The sequence below is a fragment of the Rhipicephalus microplus genome, chromosome 7 (genome assembly GCF_043290135.1).
Source record: "Rhipicephalus microplus isolate Deutch F79 chromosome 7, USDA_Rmic, whole genome shotgun sequence".
Classification (NCBI taxonomy): domain Eukaryota; kingdom Metazoa; phylum Arthropoda; class Arachnida; order Ixodida; family Ixodidae; genus Rhipicephalus; species Rhipicephalus microplus.
This window is the reverse complement of record NC_134706.1, coordinates 119,145,288-119,171,642: the sequence shown is the minus strand read 5'-3', so window position 1 is coordinate 119,171,642 and position 26,355 is coordinate 119,145,288. Positions and strand designations below refer to the sequence as shown.

Genomic DNA, 26,355 nt, shown 5'->3' with positions numbered 1-26,355 from the left:
CACGAGTCGTCACTTCAAACCAGGGATCTATTCCGCGGCGTACTCCTGAAAACGTTCATGAGCGTCTCCCGAAAAGTAAGGGCCGCTGCTGTGCTGCAAAGATGGGTGCAGCTTCCGAGCGAAAGTGCCACAATCTTCGCAGAAGAAATGATTGGCCTGTTCCGACTGACCGACCCTGACAAGACCGAGGATAAAAAGGTCCGTTTGCTCATGCGAGGCGTAAAGCAAGACCTCTTCGCTGGGCTGGTGCCGAACCCACCCAAATCAGTTCAAGAGTTCGTCTCGGAGGCTACGACCATCGAGAATACCCTGAAAATGCCTACCCGGCAGTACGAGTGCCGATTGATGCAAGAAGGCACAGCTGTTCACACCCTCAGCTCCGACGGCACACGCGAAACGATTCAACATATCGTGTTGGAGGAGCTACGGAAGCTGCTGCCTTCATCGCAGCCCCAAGTGCCGACATTGTCTGCGAAGAAGTTCGGCAATAGCTTGGATCATCCGAAGCACCGCAGCCTCAGCCGCGAACAATAAGCTACGCTGCTGCTGCCCGACGTTACGTCCCCCCTCCATACTCACACCAAGACGCCGCTCCGCCAAACTTCAGGCGCCAGACGCCGCCGCCACCACCACCATCCGCGCCCTACCGTTTTCCTCTTGGCCAGCGCCTCATAGCAAGGAAAACAGACCTTTGGCGCGCGGCTGACAGCCGCCCGCCATGCTAACACTGCGGGGAAGCCGGCCACACCTACCGCCGCTGCCAGTACCGACAAATGGGGCTCCGAGGACTCGCTGTCAACGCGCCGCGCCTGCAGCTGGGTGAAAAGCCTCGCGACATCGCCGATTACATCACTGGAACGTGGTGGCAAGAACGACAGCCATACCGTTACCCTTTGCCCGGCCGCTACAACTTCCCGGGCCCCGGCCCTACACTAAACCAATCTGTGGCTAGTCGCTTAGTCAGCATCCTTCGGAAAACTAAGGGCAGGAACCGATAGAGAGGCGGTTGCTGTACGACGAACTGCCGAAGATCCTCCGCCCCCGACGACGATGCCATAACGATACCTTCAGAACACGGCAGTATCCCGACCTAGCTGAGACATCGGAACCTCACGTACTGAAGACTACCTAATGACGCAACACAGAAGCATCGTAGAAAGTCTACGTAGTCGTGACCCGACGCCACGGCCTAACTACAACGCGAGATGACGAACTAGTGACCTTGACGTTCTTATCGACGGCCACAATGTGACAGCTCTCGTCGACAACGCCGCTGACTATTCAGTCATCAGCGAAGCGTTCGCTACGAAGTTGAAGAAAGTGAAGACCGCGTGGGAAGGCCTTGAGATGCGGACAGCTGGAGGTCACTTAGTAACGCCAGCAGGAATCTGCCCAGCGAGAGACTCCATTAAATGGCAACTCACCAGGTTTGACAATTTTAAGCTGACTAGCGCAATGCGTAGACGAGGCGTTCATTGCCACGTCTCCCAAATTTTGCAACGCTACGCGCCGCGGAAAAGGGTCGAATTTGAAGATGAACGCTGCGCACGCCTAGATGATGAGGGCATAGCGTGGGCGTATGAATGGCCCTACGTGCACAGCAATGCAATGACTTTGGTCCTCTACGCAAACGACTCTGCTCTGGCGTTGTCAACAGTATACCAAGTTACATGCAAAAATTATTTAACACAACATGAGTAGTTTATGTATTTGTTGCTTTAAGGAACTAATAAAACTCGAAATAAATAATGAGACGCAATAAAAAATTGTGCGCGTTTTTTTCATTTTTTCCCGTAAAATGCTACGAGATGCGCAGCTAATGTGGCAGCGTTTCGCATGCGTTCGTGTCCCTGCGGTCATCGCATTGAGCAGACGACCACTGTAGAACGCTCTTACGCATTCGCGCACTCATTGTGCTCATCTACTCTACCGCGTCTAAGCCGGCGTTTCCTAATCATCCCCCCCTCTGCCGCCACACGCCTAGAGAATGAGGGCATGACGTAGGCGTAGGAATGGCCTACGTACACGACAATGCAGTCCTCTACGTAGACGAGTCGGCTCTGACGTTGTCAACAGTATATCACGTGACATGGCAAAAATATATTTAACACAACATGCGTGGTTTATGTATTTGTTGCTTTAAAGGAATAATAAAACTTGAAATAAAATGAGACGCAATAAAAATGTGCACGTTTTTCTTTCATTTTTTTCACCGTGAAATGCTGCGAGATGCGGGGCTATTGTGCAAGCGTTTCACATGCTTTCGTGTCCCCTCGGTCAGAGCATTGAGCAGACGACCAGCGCGGAACGCTTCCACGCGTTCGCGCACTCATTTTGCTCTTCTACTCTACGGCGTCTAAGCTAGCGTTTCTAAACCATTCCGCAGAAGCAGGCAGAAGACCACAAAATAACGCTGGTCAACAAAGCAACGCTGCTCGCGTGCTCGGGGGTTGGATTTGTTTGGGCACGTCATGCGCACGCCACCTCATGGTCGGATGCTGGAGAGGGTGATAAAGGGACTTGACTTGCGAAGGCTACGCGGGGGAGCGGCAAGGGTCTTGAGGTCACCTCCTCTCATCCTCGTTTCGCGCCTCTTCAAAAAATTGTTTTCTCCGCTCTTGATGAACCGATTCGGAAAACTTTTTGCCAAAATGTTTCTCATCTGACACCCAACAACTTCCACTGTCTAACTAAAATTCACTATGGGGCCTGGTGAGTGGCCCTTTAAGAACCGGATTTGTCTCGCAAGCTTTGTGGTCCTACAACATTGCTCCAGAGACATTATTCTTGATAAGGACTTCTTGGACCTTCATGGTGCAGTCATCAACCTCAGATCAAAGACTATAACACGCAATCAGGATAGCACGCCCTAAATGTGCTAGAAGAACAAGACACCATTCCCTCTCGCTCCAGCGCCAGCATTTCCGTCGGCACACAGATAGCAACAAACATGCAGGGCGTCGTTGAAGGTGACCAGTACCTGTTTACCAACCACGAAATTTTTTTTGCCAGAGGAATGGCGAAACTGCCACAAGGGAAAGCTGTTGTGATGCTCTCGAACTTGAGCTATGAATACAAGCACGTTATCCAAGGCACCGTGGTTACCTACATCGAAGACAGTGAAAGCCAGCGACGCTTTCGCCCTCGCCGAGTCTACCGAAGTTCCCACGGCAAAACCAAGCTTGTTAACTAGCTTTCGACGTTAACACAAGCCTTCCGATGCATAAGCAAGAGCAGCTCATAGCTCTGCTCCGACAATACAGGGAGTGTTTTTCATCTCCGTCGAAATTGCTACAGACCCCGGTCGCAAAACATCAAATCGTAACAAAGAGAGTGCCAGGCCACACCGTCATAGCTTGTATTGATTGTCGACGCTAGAACGCGAAGCTATAAAGAAGCAGGTCAACGAAATGCTATGCGACGACATTATCCAGCCTTCACCGAGTCAATGGGCGTCACCCGTTGTGTTAGTCAAGAAGGAGGGCGGATCCCTACACTTCTGCGTCGACTATCGCCGCCTGGACAAGATCACAAAGAAGGACGTATATCCTCTCCCCTGGATAGACGCCGCCCTGGATCGACATCATAATGTGAGGTACTTTTCTTCGATGGACCTGAAGACCGGCTATTGGCAGATTGAAGCTGATTAGATCGATCGAGAAAAAACTGCCTTCATTACACCGAAAGACCTATTCGAGTTCAAGGTCCTGCCCTTCGGTCTTTGCTCTGCACCTGCGAATTTCCATTGTGTTATGAATTCTGTACTAACCGGCTCAAAGTGACAGACTTGCCTTGTGTACCTAGACGACGTCGTGCTGTTTTCCTCAAACTTCGAGAAACACATGCGGCGCCTTGAAGCTGCACTGCAAGTTATCAAAAACTACTAACTCATCCTGAAGGCAGGAAAGTGCCGCTTTGCTTACGAATAGCTCTTGCTTCTGGGCCACGTCATCAGCAAGTCCGGCATTCGCCCCAACCCGCAAGAAAACAGCTTGCATTGCCAACTTGCAACCGCTAACCAACAAGAAGGCCGTGCGTCAATTTCTTGGCATATGCGCCAATTACAGGCGGTTCGTCAAAAACTTCGCCCACATTGCAGAGGCACTCATTAACCTTACCACGACTCGCGTGGAGTTTAAGTGGCAAATTCCGCAAGAGGAAGCATTTCAGGAACTGAAACGACGCCTGCAAATGCCTCCGCTACTTGCACATTTCGACGAATTCACTGAGATAGAAATACACACCGGCGCAAGCAATGTAGGACACGGCGAGATTCTTGTGCAGGAGACTAACGGACTGGAAAAAGTCTTCAGTAACACTAGCCGGTCGCTATCAAAGACAGATTCCAGCTATATCACAACAGAAAAGGAGTGCCTTGCAATCTTCTGGGCTACATCAAAGTTCCGCTCCTACCTTTACGGCAGGCCTTTCAAAGTTGTTAGCGGCAACCACGCCTTGTATTGGCTAGCTAACTCGAAAGACCCTTCAGGTCGCCTCACACGGTGAAGCTTGAGGCTTCAGGAATTCGACATTACAGTCGTTTACAAGCCTGGAATAAAACCTTCTCACGACGACTGTCTCGCACGTGGCCGCGTCGAACCACCGCCGAAGGACGACCCTGACAATGACTGCTTCCTAAGAACCATGAGTGGCGACAACTTCGCCGAGCCGCAGCGAGCTGACCCGGAACTCAGGATCTTTGTACAATACCTTGAGGGCAAGGCCGCCGTTGCTCCAAAAGTATTCAAACGAGGAGTTGAGTCGTTTTTCTTGCGGATTGGCGTTCTCCCGAAGAAGAACTTCTAGCCACTTTAGGCCAACTATTTCGTCGTAGTACCTTCAGCGTGACGTCCAGAAGTTTTGGATGCTCTACACTATAACCAGACGGCTGGACACCTCGTTGTTTTCCATACGCTCGCAAGAATACAGGAGAAGTATTACTGGCCACGGCTTTCTGCTGACGTCACTCGTTATGTGAAGACATTCCGAGACTGGCAACGACGAAAGATACCACCGACTAGGCCAGCCGGACTTCGCCAGCCCATCGAGCCACCACACCGGCCGTTCCAGCAAATTGGCATGGACACAAAGGGGCATTTTCGACGTGAAACTCCGAGAACAAAGGGATCGTCGTGGCTACCGACTACCTCAGGCGCTACGCCGGCACAAGGACCTTTCCCAAAGGCAGTGCCACCGAGGTAGCAAAGTTGTTAGTCGAAAGCATTGTCCTGCGTCACGGAGGCCCACAGGTCTTCATTACTGAAAGAGGTACGGCATTTATGGCGGACCTAACTCAGGTGATCCGGAGGTACAGCCAGACAAGTCACTGCCGGACCTCCGTCTTTCATCCACAGACCAATGGCTTCACCAAGCGTCTTAATAAGACCATCGCCGACATGATGGCCCTGTATGTCGACGTCTAACACAAGACCTGGTATCCGTACGTGAACTACGCATACAACACCGCCGTTGAAGAAACGACGCCAAAGATGCCGTACAAACTGGCCTACGGAGGGACCTTGGCTACAACGCTCGACGCCATGTTACCCAATGTCACCGACGAAGAAAACCTCGATGTGAGCTAGCACCTTCAGCGCGCCGAAGAGGCTAGACAACTCGCCCGCCTCCACATCAAGAATCGGCAGACGTCGGACAGCTGCCGTTAAAATCTTCGGCGACGCCTCATGGAATATCAGCCCGGTGAACGTGTTTGGATATGGATGCCGATACGCCGACGTGGACCGAGTGAAAAACTTTTGCGACAGTACTTTGGACCATACAGGGTAGTACGATGTCTCGGGCCACTCGAATACGATGTTTTCCAGAATTACGAACTCTCAACGGCGCCGATGGCGGCCCGAAGTCGTTCTTCTGAGGCGCCTCCAGCCGTTTCATGCGCGTTAACGAGCAGAAAGACTGTATTTTGTTGTTGTTGTTCTTGCTGCATTGTTGTCGATCACTTGGACTTTCTTGCATTATTTTTGCCCTTTAATTTTTTGTTAAAGCATTGGGACGATGCTTTTTTCAGGGGGGGGGGCAATGCCACGTTCCTTGTTTGAAGTTTTGTCATCGCCCCATTACACTATGTTCCGCGCTAACCGCGCCTACGCTGTTAGAGATGATTGATTGATATGTGGGGTTTAATGTCCCAAAACCACTGTATGATTATGAGAGACGCCGTAGTGGAGGGCTCAGGCAATTTTTACCACCTGGGGTTCTTTAACGTGCGCCCAAATTTGAGCACACGGGCCTACAACGTTTCCGCCTCCATCGGAAACGCAGCCGCCGCAGCCGCGATTTGATCCCGCGACCTGCGGGTCAGCAGCCGAGTACCTTAGCCACTAGACCACCGCGGTGGGGCTACGTTGTTAGAGAAGGTTCGAGGCTGTAGTAGATTGCTTTGTTAAGATTACCCTCCCCCCTTTGTGAACCTTTCAGATTATTGTGGAACCTACGTCGCCGCTAGCGATAACGCTAGAATGTTCGATGGTAAGTGTATATATGCCGGCACGTTTCGCCGCTTGTCAGTTGATCGACCGCCGACGCTCTGCTCGTCGCTATCAGTGTGCCAGTGTCTTGCAGTAATCTCACTTTTCTTTTACATAACCACAAGTTTGGCCAATTAAAGAAACACTTTTCATTTGGACAAGTCGTCTTTACCTTCGTGAGCATCACGAAACCGTGACAATATCTGTAATAACTTGATTTTAATAAAACCTAAGTATAATCGGCAGCATGGACAACGTTACTAGCTGGAACTATAACTCCTCATAGCAGGCGTATAATTAGCGAACCTGAATAGTTCTCAAGAACTAACTGTGCCTACAAGCTATTTGTGCCACTTCTCATCGAAACTGGTTGCTAAGTTTCACAGTGATGTTAAAGGTAGCGCACTCAGTTCTGACTGTGAACTGATAAAATAACATTTAAAAAAAGAATGCTTACCGCTATTCGCATGAATAGATCACAACGCGAAAGTAGAATATGTCTTCACAGCAGTAGTGTTCTTTATGTATAGGACTAAGAAGGAAAAATGCCGCACTGTAATTTTCTATTAGGTCAGTCTTCGGTCACATCCACACACCCAAATTGAGACGTTTTCAACTGTTTCTCAACCCACATGACCGGCCCCCCCATTAATATGCCTGAAATCTTGTGGCATACAAATAGTCGGTAGGTGCCAACCCAGAACGTTTCTTATGCGCACTTAGAGCGTAGCCACCGCCAGCACTGATGAATCTCCACACATAACAGCATTCTGCAAATTTCTCACTAGCGTTCGCCTTTGGGTGGACATACAAAATAATACTAATTCAGCGTACTAATTCTGATTATTTAAGGTGGCATGGGGCCAGTGTGCAGAGGCTGGTGAGAGGGTGTTTCGGGTGTCCACTGGTGCACTGCAGCACGTCAATTTCGTTTGGAGTACATTGAACAGAAATAACTACGCACTGCTGTGTGTCTGGTCTTTTAAATGCGAAGCATTTAAGCATTTCTTAGCAAACTTCGGCGGCTTCGAGCGTATCTATCTATCTATCTATCTATCTATCTATCTATCTATCTATCTATCTATCTATCTATCTATCTATCTATCTATCTATCTATCTATCTATCTATCTATCTATCTATCTATCTATCTATCTATCTATCTATTTATCTATCTATATATCTATCTATCGATTTATCTATCTATCTATCTATCTATTTATCTATCTATCTATCTATCTATCGATTTATCTATCTATCTATCTATCTATCTATCTATCTATCTATCTATCTATCTATCTAGCCACCTACGACTTTTAGCTCTCCTGGCCATTTCGTTAATGGTATCGATACCAAATTTGGTATGACATAAAATGACGGTATGACGGGCACAATTTACTAGTCATAACATGTATGTCATGAATGTCATAATCTACATTTCATGGTCTTGCTGCTCTTGCGGTGCTTTCCTTCACATGGCATGTTGAAAAACGAGTCTGGTAGAACATGTGCACATGGCGAACACAGGTGACACACACTAACGTGGAAATCACGACATGCATGTCATGTAAGTCATGAGTCATGACTACACGCCACGCTCATGATGCGCTCGCGGTCGTTTAGCTAGCTTAACATAAAAAAAAATTTTGTAATACGGAACGTGAATGGATGGCGATGGTATGTGACTGGTGCAAACATGATAATCATGAGGTGCGGTTCATGTAAGAACATGACTACATGTCACACTCAAAGCGCCAATACAGTTCGACGTGACAGCGTACGCGCCGGCTTTCATTTAGTCGCGTCACGCCGGCGATGCCATGGCAGGCGCCGATCTGTCTGCGCATGCCGCGCTGCGTTGCTTTGACGCATGCGCGTTTGAATGCACCCGGCATCCCTCCGTCACAAAGGGAGGCAGTGATAGGTGCTCCGTGGGCAAGTGCAGTGCTGTCTGGGTAACGTCATTGGCACGAAACGCAGCATGTCGCTTTTCGAGCTGGTTCCCACACGGCCGCGCCGACGGACGCTGGTCGCGCCTGGCGTCAGACTATAGAGCGCTAGCGTGTTTCTAGTGTAGCGTCGCTGCGCCCAGCGTGCGCGCGCATCAACGTTACGTCGGAGTATATTGGCCCCTTCATGATGCGCTCGCGGCCGTTTCGCTAGCTCCACAAATACAAAATTTGGTGGTACGTGACGTCAGTGATTGACGAAGGTATACTACTGGTGCGAACATGATAATCATTACACGCGTGTCATGTAAGAACATGACAAAATAGGACGCTCATGATGTGCTCGCGGCCATTTCGCTGAATCCACATATACCAAATTTGGTATCACGTGACGTGAATAGACGACGAAGGTATATGACACGTCCTAACATGATAATCATGATATGCGTGTCTTGTAAAGCATGACTAAATGGTACTCTAATAGCGTTCTCGTCGCCGTTTCTCTAGTTCCACATATACTAAATTTGGTATTCGATGACGTGAATGGACGACGAATGTAAATGGTAGGTCCAAACATGATAATCATGAAGTGCGCGTCATGTAAAACGTAACTACATGCTATACTCATAGCACGCTCGCGGCCGTTTTGCTAGCTAAACAAATACCAAAGTTGTTATCACGTTGCGTGAATAGACGACGAAAGTAAATGATACGTCCAAACATGATGGACTTGACGCATGCCATGGAAATGATGTGCGGCGTAATTTACCTGTGCTTTGTAACGTTCTGCTGATTTTAAAGCGACATATAAACATTCCTCATTCGTGCTTCGCATATCACCGATTGCCACTGTACGTAGATCTGCCATTTTTTCTTTACTTCTATGCGCTGTAACGCCGGATACACTGGCATTCTGCAGGGTTTCTATAACAAACCTAGTTATAGAAAGCAACTCCCGCTTTTACACGCTAGAAACTTGATTAACGGTTTGCTAAAATTATGATGTCGTACCACATATTGCGTGGATGTCCTGAGTGTAATATGTAACAGTAAAGCTCTATGCATTTCAAATCGGCGGGCTTCAATTATCCTGAAATAGACATGGTTTGTAGAATGATACTTCACTTTATTTCATAATATTTCAGTAGGTCTCCTTTTCGTAGAACACGGAGTCATTCTTGATTACCAGATTTTTTTTCAGCAAAAATGATTTTATTTCGCCTATTTACCATTCAGTTACGAAATGCCGCGGTTGCGGCCTCCAACAGATGGCACATACTGTGCAGATGTATCCGATTCTCTAGCGCTTTTGAAAAAATTGTTTCTTGTTGCGGTGACCTATTATTTGAACAACCTGCGTGAATGTTAGCTGGAAGAACTGTTCAGGTTTTTTAAGGCATGTCATTGAGCTATTCAAGCAATAACCCGTGTATTGGCCACTGATCTTTGAGTTCACTTTCACATTTCTTACCCCATGGATAACGCATACGACACACTGTGTAAAACAAACGAATTATGAGCTGACACAAGACAATAACCGACACAATGTACGCTTCTTGTACTGGCAGGCTTTGAGGCCTCGTCAATTGCCCGCAATTCCAGAATAGCAATCTCATTGTGTAAAGCACTCGGGAGATTTCTAGTCCTGAAGCGTTGTTCTTATTTTGGCACCATTTTTCTCCAGGAATCCCTGCCGTGGCAAAAGTAATACTCGCCATGGAAACGGGCACAATAGCTGCCAATATAAACTTTGATGAGCCTCATCCAGCCATTCGCTCATTGCACGATGGGCGCATCAAAGTGGTTGACAGGCCAACGCCGTTTGACGGTGGCATGATAGGCATCAACTCCCAGGGCATTGGTGGCACAAACGCGCACACCATCTTGGATTCTAACCCAGGCCCCCACGCTGAGCGCCTTCCACGTCAGAAGCCATATCTACCGAGGCTTGTTCTTATGTCTGGAAGAAGCAAGGATGCTTCAGTGGTGAGTTTTTTGTGTAATGTTTCAGTGCTCGCCGAAAGAGCAGCTGTCCAATCGTATTGATGTCCACAAAGCCCCACATGCCTATGTGGCTAAAGATCAGCAAGCACTACTTGTTTTAGATAAACAGGCTACTTTACTCAGCAAAAGCGAATGCAAACGCTAGGCTACACACAAGTAAACGTAAACCTTGAAGTGCACCGGGATGTTAACAGCGGGTGTCACGTGATCTGTCGCAAGGCCGGAGCTTCACTGCTTAGAAGGGAACTTTGGCAATAGAGGAACGTGGGACATTCTCACTCAATGCAGCAGTTTTCCAATTTGCACTTTGTTCTCACCCGCAAGTTCCGGCAACGAGGTTTGTTTATGCAGATATGTGTGCAGATATCTTACTAGTTCATATAAGAACAGGGAGTACTGTGCCAACTGCATGAGTGAACGAATGATCTGTAATAACGTGCCAGTAAATAGCATTCGCTATGGATTCTTGCATGTTTTTTGACATATTATCAGTGAAAAGGTGCAAACTTTTCGCAGCTCACCAGGAATGCAATATTATAAGGAAGGTAGGGCTGGCAAAACGGGCCCGCTCAAGGGTTGCCAATAGGCTTCCCAATTCCAGTTGCGCCAGTCTTCTATTAGAAATTCACCGAGGAGAAATGCTAACAGTCCGTGAATACGAAACAAGGTATAGTGTTATCATACCGAGCATAATGTTCATACCGAGCATAATGTTCTTTCAAAATAAACGAAACTATCAGTACCACCAACCTACATGCCCTAGCTTTGTCCGCTTCTTCTTCATGATATTTTTGGACACAAGGACGCATGCACTATAAGCGGAAAAGAGTATGTGTGGCCCATTTGGGGCAGTCCTGACGTGCGAAGTGCACTACTTTCGTAAAAGACGCTAGTGGACATTTCTGCGGGTCCCCTGATTACCTCAAGAGAGCACAACGAGAGTGGTATAAATGGCCTTAAAAAATTCAAAGCAGTGTTTTTTTTCTCGGAGTGTAGGCCGATCGATTCGAAGTTGAAGCCGAGATAACGAGTACAGAAATACAGAAAGATATTGAGCTAATTAGTGAGGGAAGAAAAGAGACGTATATGTACAAAAACAGGGATTTAAATAGGCTGAGAGAGGAAGCGACACAAAGAAGCATACAAGCAAAAGCAGTGCACAAAAAGAGAAAACAAATCTATGTATAGTATAGCTTCGAAAAAAGTGGGAAAGGGAAGTGAGGGTGAGGAGAAAGCGACGAAGGAGTTGAAAGGGCAAAGCATTGTGCAATCTTGTGTACTATATTATGGCAAGGGGTGCGAAAGGAAAGAGTTATCATGAAAGAAGTATTGTGCAAAATAACGAAAACGCCCAACAAAGTAAAATACATAAAATTGAAAACACGTTTCGGCTCCCCACACGGGACCCTTGTTTAGAGTGACCGCAAACGGCGTAGAGCACTCCTCTTAAGTTTAGGGTGAATATCCGGATAAAAAAAGCGCACTACGTCATTTGCGGTCACTGTGACCTAGGCTCCCATGTGGGGAGCCGAAACGTCTTTTTTTAATTTTTGTGTATTTTACCATAGTCGACGTTTTTTTTTATTTTCACTATGTTTGTCCCCAATCAGACGGGATTCCGTCGAACTGTTGACTATATGAATGAAGGATGTAGACAACGACGCCAGTTCCACTGCTTTCCTACTATAAGCACCACAGGTGCGCAGCTATATCATTTTTATTCTGCACTGAATAATATAGCACATGTATCTTCCATGAGGTAAATTATCAAGATATTTGTAAAAGCTCAATTGTTCTATTTTCTAATGCAACTGGGTCAAGTGAGCGTGTGTAGGGAATTTCACGCCAGTGTACACTATCAGGAAGGGTACAATTTGTGGTTGGGGAACTGAGCACACTCTCTGGCTTGGTGTCAGTACTGGTATTGGATGACGCTCCAATGAACCTAACACTTTTTTAGGTGTTGACATGGAACATACGGGGGCTGATGCGGGATTGATGGGGCTGATGCGGGCGAATGTATAAAAATATCCCCCAGTAACTGTATTTCTTGAAGTGGGCGCTGCATTTAGTCGACCATCAAGGTCGTAGCATGTCATGGCATGACTCTCCATAAAGACCGTTTTTCCACTCATGCGCTTCGTTCCTGCGATCAACAAAGGAACAAAGAGAGTTCAGAGCCCATCAATCTGCTTAGTTGTCATTACATTGTACGTCATTGTCATTACATTGTACGATAGTAATGGAGGTATACGTTTTGATAAATACCGATGACGCAGTAAATACGCTTTGGTGAAGACCTTCGAACACTCCGCCATGCGCTTTGTTACAAACACCGCAACGCGTCTTCGATAGTTGTGGACAAAATTAAACTAATGGCTTTCAGATGTCTTCATAAATGTCAATTTAGCCAAATATTTGCTTCATTGAGTAGCGGAGCGTCATCGCCGAATTCGTCAGCAAATGCATTGCGGTTGCAAAGACGTCGTACCGATTTTCGCTTCTTCCATATGGTTTGATGCATTTTTCGTTTACAGTGGTGACATGATGATATGTTTGTTAATTTATATATTTAATTTCTTTAGCTGTTGAATGTTGCTCACTTTTTCAAACGATAAACTCAATACTGCGATAGCATCTCTCAAAGAATCACAGTAGCTACTGTATTACCTAGATTTCAAGGAAGTAGGTCCGAGTCTGAGTGAAGCTTACAAAACAGCACGAGAAAGACACAGCACACACAAAAAAGGAATTTACACAGCCCTGTGAGCGTTTTCGTTCTTAGTGTGCTGTTTCTTTTTCAAGCTGTTTCATAAGCTTGTACAACCAACAAGCCAAGCTGTCCGTACATCTGACTAAAAACGTGGTGAATTCATTCAAGATAATTGCAGAAATATAAATTTAGAAGCAATTGAAATGATGCCAAGATCATTATTTCTGCACTCACCAATTCAGTCTTTCTTATAACAATTTTACGAACACACTTTTAAATAACCTTAAAATAAATACTCAACGTTATTACGGATAATTGCTAACAATAGAAACATAGATGTGATAGCACTCTTTGGCAGCGATACTTTCAGAAGAGTCCAAACCTTTTTCAATTTTTTCAAAAAAGAAGCTATGGTATGGAAGCACATGTAGCCTTTACTTAAATTGCACGCTTTAGAAAGTTTATGCACGCACCATGCGAGTTATCGCATTATGCAGAGAATATGTGGTCCAGCAGCCCGCATAAGGCCTTAAAGGGCGAAATGTCTGCAAATCTAATCAACTGTCATTGTGAGCACAGACATTATTCTTCTCTCTTCTCTCACATTTACAGCAAACCCTGCACCGAATAGAAGCCGAGGGACCGTATCCGGACTCTGGTTACGCCTTGCTCAACCGGATTGGTCAGCGAAGCGTCAAGCAGTTCCCGTACCGAGGATTTGCCATCGTGCCAGTGGACAACGTGAACGGGGAGGTGGCGAAAGTTGTAGAGTGGGCTCGGCCAGAAAAACGACCCATCTGGTTCGTCTTCACTGGCATCGGCTGCCAGTGGAACACTATGGGACGCCATATGATGCAGTTTGCGCCTTTCGCCGAGTCCATCCGCAAGTCACACACCATCCTGCACGAGAAAGTCGGAGAAGACCTAATGGATATGCTGATCTCTAACGAGCCCCAGCCCAACACAATTAAGGGACAATTTGCCTCTATTGCTGCTGTTCAGGTACCACAAGCACCGTTGTAAAAGTTCGCACGAAATGTTTTGCTGATAATTGTGTGTACCTAAAATCTCTCTCTCTCCACATATATATATATATATATATATATATATATATATATATATATATATATATATATATATATATATATATATATATATATATATATATATATATATGACGCTAAGCTGAATGGGAGACGTGGCCTGGCTCATACGCCATGTTTATTCCATTCTCACTTCTTCCTCTTCAGCTTCTACCAACCATCGCTTCATACGTCACACGATTCCCCCTCACCCCGAAAGAAGGCATGGATTACGAACAAAAAAAAAGTAAACAAGGAGAGGTTAAAAATTCACATATGTCAAAATTCACAATTGGTTCTATGCTCCTGGGGAGTTCCGTAAACATTCAAAGACTTCAGGGGATCGTGCAGCAGTCTGGTTAACGCAGGAGTTCTGGTGGGCGAGGCTGGTATGGTTGCATCCTGGATAACACAAAAATGATTTGGATGTAGAGATAGGGGTAGCCACAGATGGCAATCTTGTGAAGAACGAACGAGGTTCGAACATCTTGCAGAATCGACAGTTCCGATATTGTAGGCATCGAATGCCTCGTCATGGGTGATGCACAGGCCGTGCAGGCAGCTTGCGTGCGCGTTGATCGAGGTTGATTGGGCGCTGCCTGTGTTCCTGCCGAGTACAAGGGGTACTTTTGTGGCTTTTGGAGATTTTTCTATAGCGATGTCGCAGATGTTTTGATCAAAGGCGCATTTTCAATCTCTGGTGGAGAACTTATCCATGACAACGGGTCTTTTCGCAATGTTCTTTGAGCCTTAAGAGTGGTTTCGGTGAAGTTTTCTTTCGTCGTTGACAATGCTGAAGAATCCGTTGACGTTGTAGTTTGTTGGTTTCATCGACTTGCTTGTAGTGTGACAGTGATCGCGGTGTGTTCGGATTCTTAGCAAGCCCCCGCAGGCTTCTACGACGCCAACCAATGCAGCTGTTTCTGGCGCAAGACCATGTGGGGGGTTTCGAACACTTGAATCTTCTGTATTCATAAACCGCTCATTGTTGGTCGTTGCCTGAAGGGTACTTGTGTCATCAGAAGTCGCACCTACGCTTTTGTTTTCAGTGTTGACAATGAGGTTGTGCACTGGATTGACGTCGCTTAGATCTTGGGATTGATGAACACTAGACGCTTCTGCAAAATACTTTTCTTCACAAGATGCTGATTGTGAATGCTTCTGTCTTTGTGGAACTGCTGAGCTGAATACCAAGTCAGTTTGAAAAGTACCCATGCGGCACGAAGTATTAAATGCATCAGAGTCATCAATAGTGGATTGAATTATTTTATGCACCGAAGAGTGAAGCATAGGCGATATTTGCGTGGATGAGGAACCAGGTGGAAGGTTCGGAAAACGACAGCGTGGTGTTTCCATGAGCAAGTGACTAACTTCACCTGACGGGAATTGCAAATTCATGCTGTGTGCTCGAATGCGTGAAGGCTGCTTATGGCTGTGATGACTGAGTTGGAATGCACTGAGAGTGAGTGTTCCAATCGAATCTTCATTAGTGTGGAAACCAGACGATCATTTCTTTTTTTATTTTTTGCCAGGCTCGTCGTTGCTGAATATGTGGGTGAGGTAAAATTTAAATGCCCCACCGGTGACGTAGTCGCTGAAGTTCGTAACCATCTCCCGTTCCGACCAAGATGCAGCGGTAGCGTGGAACTGGAACAGGTCAAACCAGTCTTGTACGAGTCCATCGCCCGCTGATCCGGTGTACTTGGGGATGGGAAGGTCCGTAGATGCTTCTTACATGATGCTGGTCGATGCGTAATGCTAGGCGCTTGTACGGTAGTCCATGTATGGTCAGGTTGTTTTGCGGAGAACTGCGTAGACGATGAGCGACTGATGAAGGGGCTGGCAGGTCTTCATCCTGTCGACTCTGTGTACGAGACGATATCATGGGTCGAACAACTGCTTTATTGCCTATAGTGACGAGTTTAAGTAGGCCAGGCGGGTGACGTCACGCTTACGTAGGAGCGACAGCTTGCGCTCGCTATCGCGGCCGTGCCAACTCGGTTACATCTTCCTTTGCTTGGGGCAATATAGGTCGCTCTGGCATGGAGTACCGACGAGGCTCGCGACGTTCCCGAGTGCTTCTCCGTGGTAGTGGCGGCTCTGGAACGGGACCCGAGCCTGGCAAGCCTGAGGAAGGTGTTGTGGTAGTGTCGGGGCATGGTAGCTCTGGAACCTCCCGGAGATGTTCCCGTGTGCGTCGCATTTCTCGGCCATCTTCTGTTTTTACCAGTACGGAGCGTGGAGCTCCCGCTGATTCCAGCACAACGACCGGGGTCCACGTCCGTGTGTGCGTGTCGTACAACGAGGCCCTCTGACCCGGTGAGAAGGCGCGCAGGTCCCGAGCACCTCGATTGTAGTAGACCTTCTGCTTGTGGCGAATCTCCTGGAGACGGGAGTGAACCTTCCTGTTCGGCAATGGTGCCGGCTTCAGGTGGCAGGAGGGAACCGGGAGCAGTGTTCTCGTCTGTCGACCCTTCAGCCTCTGCACAGGTGACATCAGAATAGCATCACGTGGAGTATTGCGCAACTCAAGCAGAGCTAAATGGAAGTCTGGGCTGTTATACGAACACTTCTTCAGCAGCGTTTTCGCTTCTTGAACTGCCCTTTCGGCCATGCCATTTGCGCGAGGGTGATAAGGGCTTGACGTCACGTGGATGACTCCTAGTTCATGCAGAAATTCACGGAACTCTTGGCTACTAAAAGGGGGCCCGTTGTCACTACAGAGCTTCACTGGTAAGCCGTGGACAGAGAAAACTTTCGTGCACAACTCCTTCAAGTGCCGGGCTGTTGTGTATCGAAACTCCTTTATTTCAAAATAAAAAGAGTAGAAGTCTACAATTAAGGCAAACTCTTTTCCACCGTGATGGAATAAGTCCATGCCAACCATTTCCCATAGCAGACTGGGGACATCATGCGACAGTAGAGGCATCTTAGTGTTTTGCTTTTGGTGAGCCTGGCAAACTTTGCATGATGCTGCAACCTGGTCAATGTCACTCGACATGGATGGCCAAAACATGACACTCCTAGCCCGAATTTTTATCTTTTCCGACCCCGAGTGGGCCAGATGAAGAAGCCGAAGGATTTCAGCTCTCTTAGCGCTTGGTACGGTTACCTTGTTGCTGCGAAAAATGAGGCCATCTTGTGTATGCATCTCTTCTCGATACGCCCAAAATGGCCTGGCACATGCTGGGACGTCCTCTTTGTTTTCCGGCCAGTCAGTCTCTGCATAGGATCGGATGGTCGAGAGAGCAGGATCCTTGGCGGTTGCCACACGTAGTTCCTCGAGGCGACGCTCAGAAGCTGGAACAAGGGCAATGACGTTAACATTGAAGTGCTCGGTTTCTTCCGTCAATAACGCCTTGCTTGGAAAACGAGAGAGCGCATCAGCCAAAAACAGCTCTTTTCCTGGCTTGTACAGTAGATTAATGGCGTATCGCTGCAATGTCAGTTGCATTCGTTGCAGTCTAAGTGGGCACTGGTGAAGTGGTTTACTGAACATTGGCACCAACGGACGATGGTCGGTTTCCACCGTAACCTCAGATTGGCCGAAAATATAGTCGTGAAATTTTTCGCAGCCATGCACAATCGCCAGAGCTTCCTTTTCAATCTGCGCGTACCGCGTCTGAGCATCGCTGAGCGATCTAGACTAGAAAGCGATAGGGCGGCCGTTTTGTATCAGAACGGCGCCAACGCCCATGTGGCTGGCGTCAACAGAGAGGGTGACTGGCTTTTTCGGATCGAAGTAAGCAAGCACTGGCGCTGTTACTAAGGCTTGGCGCATCTCATTGAAGCTGCATTGCTCTTTTTCAGTCCAGACCCAGGCAATATCTTTGCGCAGCAATGTTCTAAGTGGTGCGGTGAGTACAGACATTCGAGGAATGAAGCGCTGCACGTAATTCATCGTTCCGAGGAAGACTTTCAATTACTTACTGTTACTTGGCGCTGGCATGTCCAAAATGGCTTGGACGCGATCGGGTCCCAGGCTCAGTCCTTGCGTGGTGAAAACGTGTCCCAAGTAGCGAACTTGCTCCTGCAAAAAGACATTTCTGTGAGTTCAGGCGGAGGTTGTGCTCACGGCAGCGTGCAAGCACCCCGGTCAAGTTGTTGTCATGTTCTTCCTTCGTTGTGCCCCAGACTAATATGTCGTCCCTTACAACCGCTACTCCAGACAGGCCCTCCAAGAGGCGGTGCATGGCTGCTTGAAATATTTCCGGGGCGGAAGCAATTCCAAAAGGCATGCGGATAAACCGATAGCGCCCGTAGGGCGTGCTCATTGTGCACAATCTGGAGCTGCTGTCAGAAAGTTTTATTTGCCAGAACCCGGATGTTGCGTCCAAGGTAGAAAAATATTTAGCTCCAGCTAGTCGTTGCGTGACCTTTTCTAGAACAGGCATAGGGTAGTGTTCACGCAGAATAACCTTGTTAAGCTCCGTTGGGTCGAGACAAATTCTTACTTTATCACCTTTAACTACGGCTACCATATAGCTTGACCATTCTGTTGGTTCGGTTACCTTGGTTATGACGTTGTGCTCCTTCATGCGTTGAAGTTCGGCCTTTACTTTTTCTTCAATGGTGACCGGAACCCTTCTGGCTGGCACCACAACACCGACGGCGCCGGGTTTGAGCTTCATTTTGTACTCAAAATTCTTCAGCTGTCCCAATCCTGTGAAAACATCGGTGAAGGGCTGAGCCGCCGGGTAGAGTTGCTGCGTCTCGACGCTATCAACGCGATAAATCAAGCCAAGGCTTTCTGCTGCTGCTCCGCTGAGGGTCACCGGCACGTTTTGCTCTATGACGAAGAAGGTTTCATCGTGCTGTTTATCGTTCACGGATAGCGACAACTTTACTTTAAACTGCGCAGTCATTTTGTGGCCGAAAAAACTCGTTAACGTGGCTCGGCAGGCTTCACGAGTCTTTCTTGGAAGCGACAAAACATCTTCCTTTGAAATCACACAACAGTTTGCCCCAGTATCAAGTTTTCAGACCATCGGACGGCCTTCAATGGAAACTGTCGCGGTCCACTGGTCGCTAGCGAGTGCGTTCACGGTTAAAGCTTCAAGAAAAAAATCTGACCTTTCGTCAACATGTAGCTCTCGTATTTCCTTGCGCTTTGCATCTTCGCTGTGCAAGAAGGATGACTGCGAGCATGCTTGGGCGAAATGATTCAATCCTCCGCATTTCTTGCACGCTTTTCCTGCTGCTGGGCAGCGGCTGCTGCGGTGAACTTTGTAGCCACATTTGTTACATGGCTTTGTTACTCTGGTCAACGCATTTACGGCTGCAGTTTCAGCGCCTTCAGTGGTGCCACGTATCTGTCGAAACTGCTCCTCGCCTTGCTCTTGGATGCGACAGATTTCGACTACTCTTTGGTAAGAGGGGTTTTCAGAAATTAACTTCTTTTGCAGTCCCTTGTCCCGGATACCGAGTATGATGCGGCTACGAAGCATGCGCTCTTCTAAGTCTCCAAAATCGCAGTGTTGGGCTAGCGTTCGATATTCGAGAAGCCAGTCATTACAACTTTCGTCCTCTTTTTGGTCTCGGGAGCCGAAGCAAAACTCGTGGTAAGTGAGGTTCTTCGCGGGCTGGTAGAAGTCTTCAAATTTTTTAATTATAAGGGTTACATCGGTTGTGTCCTCTCCTGGCTCAAACTTGAACGAAGCGAACACTTTTCTAGCCTCTTCCCCAATGGTCACTAAAAGCGTCGCCGCCTGTACTTCTTTTGGTTGCTTGTTCAGCTGAGTTGCCGTGGAAAACAGTTCAAACTGACTTTTCCAGGTCTTCCACCCAAGCCAATCGTCTCGCGATGTGTCGAGGGGTTTCGGAGGCGGCAGGAGCGTTGTCGGCAATGCAGGCGGTGTCGGCAATGTAGGCGGTGTTGTCATGCTGGCTGTTTTCCGCTGCCACCATGTGTACGAGACGATATCATGGGTCGAACAACCGCTTTATTGCCTATAGTGACGAGTTTAAGTAGACCAGGCGGGTGACGTCACGCTTACGTAGGAGCGACAGCTTGCGCTCGCTATCGCGGCCGTGCCAACTCGGTTACAGACTCGTGTGACGCTATGCTGAATGGGAGACGCGGCCTGGCTCATACGCCATGTTTATTCCATTCTCACTTCTTCCTATTCAGCTTCTACCAACCATCGCTTCATACGTCACACGCACACACACACACACACACACACACACACACACACACACACACACACACACACGTATCTATATATATATATATATATATATATATATATATATATATATATATATATATATATATATATATATATATATACCACTCCTGATGAAGGCCAGACTCCAAGCCGAAACGTCGAAATAAACCCCGTTGTGACCGCTCACGGAAGATCTAGTTGACTCTATATATATATATATATATATATATAAGGGAAAGAAGTGTATACCTAAGGGCTCGTTTTTCCGTGTTTTTAACACAATAATAATGAGATATAACAGACAGTAATGCCAAGGAATGTACAGGGGAAGTTATTAACATTAATGGAATGTAAATAAGAAGAAAGAAAAGTGGATGAAAAAATTACCAACTGTAAGCAGGAATCGAACCTACGACCTTCGAATTACGCGTTCGATGCATCGAACGCGTAATTCGAAGGTCGTAGGTTCGATTCCTGCTTACAGTTGGTAATTTTTTCATCCACTTTTCTTTCTTCTTATTTACATTCCATTAATGTTAATAACTTCCCCTGTACATTCCTTGGCATTACTGTCTGTTATATCTCATATATATATATATATATATATATATATATATATATATATATATATATATATATATATATATATATATACGTGTGTGTGTGAGAGAGAGAGAGATGTAACAGACAATATTGCCAAGGAAAGTATAGGAAAAGTTGTTAGACGCAATTAAAGTGTGAATTTGAAGGAAGAAAAGTGGGTGAAACGATAACTGGCCGTGGGCACTAACCGAGCGTGCGACCTACGAATAACGCGTTCAATTCTCTATCAATTGATCTACCACGCCGCCTATTCCCGCAGCCGCCATTTTATTGAGTACATATATGAATTTAACATAGGAGTGTCAGTCAGCGCCACCAGTAGCCATGGCTGCGAGTGTGGCACACTATTTTTGAGCCTGTATGGCGTCACGTAGCTCGTGACCTTATTACGAGGTGGCAGCTGACCAATAGTCCCTCTTATACAACCTAAAGGCACCAAGTCTGCCAGTACGAGACCCTCGTGAGTGAATTTAGGAAAGAAGTGTATACTCACGGGTTCGTTTTTCTGTTTTTGACACAATATTTATGAGATCTAACATACAATAATGGCCATAAAGCTATAAGGGAAGTTATTAGACAGAATCGTAATATAAATGTCAAGAAAAAAAGTGGGTGAAAAGAAACTTGCCGTAGGCAGGATCCAAACCTGCGACCTTGCAATAATATATGTATATATATACAAGTGTGTGTGTATTTGATATATATAATCATCATCATCATCATCATCATCATCATGATCGTCAGCCTGACTACGTCCACTGCAGGACAAAGGCCTCTTCCATGTTCCGCCAGTTAATCCGGTCCTGTGCTTGCTGCTGCCAATTTATACCCGCAAACTTCTTAATCTCATCTGCCCCCCTAAGCTTCTTTCTCCCCCTAACCCGCTTCCCTTCTCTAGGAATCCAGTTAGTTACCCTTACTGACCAGCGGTTATCCTGTCCACGTACTACATGCCCGGCCCATGTCCATTTACTCTTTTGGATTTCAACTATGACATCCTCAAGCCCCGTTTGTTTGCTTATCCACTCTGCTCTCTTCTTGTCCCTAGAGGTTACACCTACCATTTTTCTTTCCATTGCTCGCTGCGTCGTCCTCAATTTAAGCTGAACCCTCTTTGTAAGCCTCCAAATTTCTGCTCCGTAGCTAAGTACCGGCAAGATACAGCTGTTACATACCTTCCTCTTGAGGGGTGGTGGCAATCTACTTGTCATAATATGAGAGTGCTTGCCAAATGTGCTCTACCTCATTCTTATTCTCCTAGTTACTTCAATCTCGTGGTTCGGCTCCCCAGTTCTTACCGGCCCCAAGTAGACACTCACACACACACACACACACACACACCACACACACACACACACACACACACACACACACACACACACATATATATATATATATATATATATATATATATATAAATACGCGCCCCGCCGCGGTGGTTTCGAAATAATTATTTACGGCCTAAAAGAACCTTTCAATGAAACGCCTCAGATGCTTCAAAACACTGTCAATAAAATGTTTGAAAATAAATTAGGTGTAAAAGCAATTTCTTTTGAAAGATGTCACAGGCTTGCCCGGGTGGTTATAAACAAGGACAACCCAGTAATTCTGATGGTTGCCCCGCCGCGGTGGTCTAGTGGCTAAGGTACTCGGCTGCTGACCCGCAGGTCGCGGGTTCGATTTTCGGCTGCGGCGGCTGCATTTACGATGGAGGCGGAAATGTTGTAGGCCCATGCACTCAGGTTTGGGTGCACGTTAAAGAACCAGAGGTGGTCAAAATTTCCGGAGCCCTTCACTACGGCGTCTCTCATAATCAAATGGTGGTTTTGGGACGTTAAACCCCACAAATCAATCACTTTATATATATATATATATATATATATATATATACAGAGAGAGAGAGAGAAAGAAGGAAAGAAGTGTGTACTTAAGGGCTGGTTTTTTCGTATTTCTACGCAATATCAATAAGATCTAACAGACAATAATGCCAAAAGAAGTATAAGGAAAGTTAATAAACCAAATTGTAATGTAATTGTGAAAAGAAAAAAGTGGGTGAAAAGACGACTTGCCGTGGGCATATATATATACATATATATATATTGCTACGAAGCATAGTGGCGCCAGCTCTGTGCCAGCGTGAAAGAAGACGTTGACGTCCGTGTGTGGCTCGTGCTTGCCGGGTTCCGGCCTGTACCAGCTTGTTGCGGCTAACGTTTCTCGAATAATAACCTGTGTTTTTACGCAACCTTGCTCGTTGCATTTGGTGGAAACGTGCTGGGTAACGTCCTGGAGCTCCGCAGCCGTAAGCTACCTTCTCAGTCCACGATGACCGAGCGCGTCGATCCCCCACAAGGCTCTTCCACGCTGCCACCCGTCATGTGTTCTGGTGTACTTCGTCTGCGTGACCCACCAGTATACAACGGCACTGAAGATCAAGATGTCGAGGACTGGCGGGCAGAGTACGAGCATGCCAGCGCGATTAACAAGTGGGATGACCCTGCGAAGCTGATTCACGTCATCTTGTACTTGACGGATTTGGCCAACCTATGGTTCACCAACCACCAAGCCGACATCCCCACCTGGTCGGTTTTCAAAGAGGCCGTCACCTCGTTTTTCGGTCGTCCAGCCATGCGTAAGCTTCGCGCTGAACTGGGACTGCGGGGACGATTTCAGCGAAATGGTGAGAGCTTCACAAGCTACTTTGAGGATGTGATCAGCCTCTGTAGGCGAGTTGATGACAGGATGACGGAGGCTGACAGAGTAAAGAACATAATGAAAGGCATTGATGACGACGCTTTTCATATGCTTGTGGCCAAAGACCCACAGACCGTCACGGCCTTGATTCAGTTATGTCAAAGTTTCGATGAGCTGCGCAAGCAACGAGTTTCTACACGTCGCGCTAATACGCAGACAGCTGATATTTCGGCCTTGGAGTGCAAAAGCAGTGGCCCCGACTACAGCGTGTTAATGCCTCAAATTCAACAGTACATCCGGGAGGAAGTTGCTCGACAGCTCTCTCTTGTCGCCACCATCAACGAGACCCCCACAACACTGGACCACTCACTTCGCCGTGCTATTCAGACGCAAGTTGCCGAGGCTCTCCCTTCGCCCACATCCCCAATATCAGTGGCTGCACCGCTGACTTATGCAGAAGCCGTCCGCCGACCTTCTGCCCAACCGCCGCTCCCTTCATACAGTCCAGCCACCAACTACTACAGGTCACCAGTTTCAGTTTATCCGGTAAATCGGCCCATTCCACCACCTCGAGCACCTGCCAACTCTTGGCGTACTCCGGATAACCGGCCCATCTGCTACAACTGTGGTATTCCAGGACATGTCGCGCGCTACTGTCGTCGCCGTGGATTCTATTTTAATGAAGTGCAGCATTCCGGCAACATACCTCGGCCATCAGAATCGCATGTGACACCTGATTCGCATGACCCCCGCTCACGTCGACCAGACTTCAGCCGACGTCGATCTCCTTCACCCCGTCTTCGGTCTCCTTCCCCCATGCTTCGCCGTTCCAACCACGCCCAGGAGGAAAACTGACAGTCGCAGTTCCTGAGGCAAGAGCTTGCGCCACTATGCTTCGGTACAATATATATATATATATATATATATATATATATATATATATATATATATATATATATATATATATATATATATATATATATATATATATATATATATATATATATATATATATATATATGTGTGTGTGTGTGTGTGTGTGTGTGTGTGTGTGTGTGTGTGTGTGTGTGATTTTAGGCTTACAAACTGAAGAGCCCAGTGTGATAGGGAACCTAAAAGCAAGACTTATGTCGTATATTGGCATTCGGATGGGCGAAGCTCCATGAGACAGAGTTTTCAAGAATGAACGGAGTACCAGCCTGACGTTAATGAGCAGCGTTTCGTACGTGCTTCTTTCTCTGATATTATCTTATATATAGGCATGGTGGCGGAAGTAGCCGTGAGACCACTAAACAAGAAAGTGTTTATTTTGGCCCTTTTGGCCATAACCTGGCCTTGATCATTCTTTATAGTATCAGACTGGCCGGAAATGTCGAAGCCCTGCCGCGGTGGTTTAGTGGCTAAGGTACTCGGCTGCTGACTCGCACGTCGTGGGTTCGTATCCCGGCTGCGGCGGCTGCATTTCCGATGGAGGCGGAAATGTTGTAGCCCCGTGTACTCAGATTTGGGTGCACGTTAAAGAACCCCAGGTGGTCGAAATTTCCGGAGCCCTCCACTACGGCGTCTCTCATAATCATATGGTGGTTTTGGGACGTTAAACCCCACATATCAATCATCAATCAATCGGAACTGTCGAAGTCAACACTTTTGTTGTTACTGTGACAATTGATTTCATCCTTTCATTTCTCCTTCGGAGGTGCAGCATGAGGCTGACATAAGCATTATTTGCTTGATATCCAGAGTGAAGCTTGTCCGTAAAATATTCACAGGGCAGGTGTGCTCTCTTTTGCTCGCTGTAGTTCTGAACAGTTCGTTGAACTTCTCGAGGAGATTTTTGCACGGCCTGAAGTCAATGCATTGCACACACACAAGAAATTTATTTTTATTCATTTAGTTGATTAGTTATTCATTATTCATATATTTACTAATTTCAATACCTTCAATGTCAAACGCCGTTAGAGAAGGGAGGGGTAGTTCGAACAAAATATCAAATAATTGTTGGTGGCTCTATTAAGCATTTGTCTTCAATGGCAAATTTCAATGCCGAAGTACTTGGAGTGAAATTGAAGTGGGTGGGACATAGAAAAGAAGTTAGTACGGGAAATGGACACCTCAAACTATAGACTGTGGTTAGTACAGCCAGATAAGCTCTATGAATCATTAATCATTTGGTTTTTGAGGTGACGGAAAGTTTAATGAAACCTTGAGACGCCAGAAACATTAGGGCTGGGAAAAAAGTTGGGAATGTTATATGTTGTTATAGCGCGCGCTTAGAAGGACGACCAAGGGACAAGAAGACAAGCGCTCAGGCTTGTCGAAACACAAAAAAAAACACGGGCCAAGGACTGTACATGAATGCACTGGGAACATAACTGGACAGAAGCAGAAACGACAACTCGTAGCTGTCGCGATTTGCAGGCGGTATTGATGGCATATATGTATCAGCAAAACAGGCAATAATCGGGACCCTGTTTCATCCCCATATCGTGGCTTGGTAGAGTCTAACTAAGCCAAAACTACTTATTTGTTTTTCCAGTATTCAGCATGCAGTCAGTGCTGCTCTAAAGATAGCATTGACCTTTTTATTAAGCCCTTGGTGCAATGGTGTAGGTCAACATGGTATTCTTGCAGCGTACCTATCTATCATGTGTATT

The 26,355-nt window shown here is 46.8% G+C and overlaps 1 protein-coding gene across 2 annotated transcripts in view; it reads left to right on the top strand.

Annotated features, from left to right (window-relative positions):
- LOC119185144 (fatty acid synthase-like) overlaps positions 1 to 26,355 on the top strand; it is a 234,243-nt gene that overhangs the window by 48,732 nt on the left and 159,156 nt on the right. For both annotated transcript variants that reach the window (XM_075869607.1, XM_075869606.1), the window contains exons 7-8: positions 10,120 to 10,421; positions 13,765 to 14,154. In XM_075869607.1, coding sequence (XP_075725722.1) covers positions 10,120 to 10,421; positions 13,765 to 14,154 — 692 coding nt within the window. The remainder of the gene's footprint in view (positions 1 to 10,119; positions 10,422 to 13,764; positions 14,155 to 26,355) is intronic.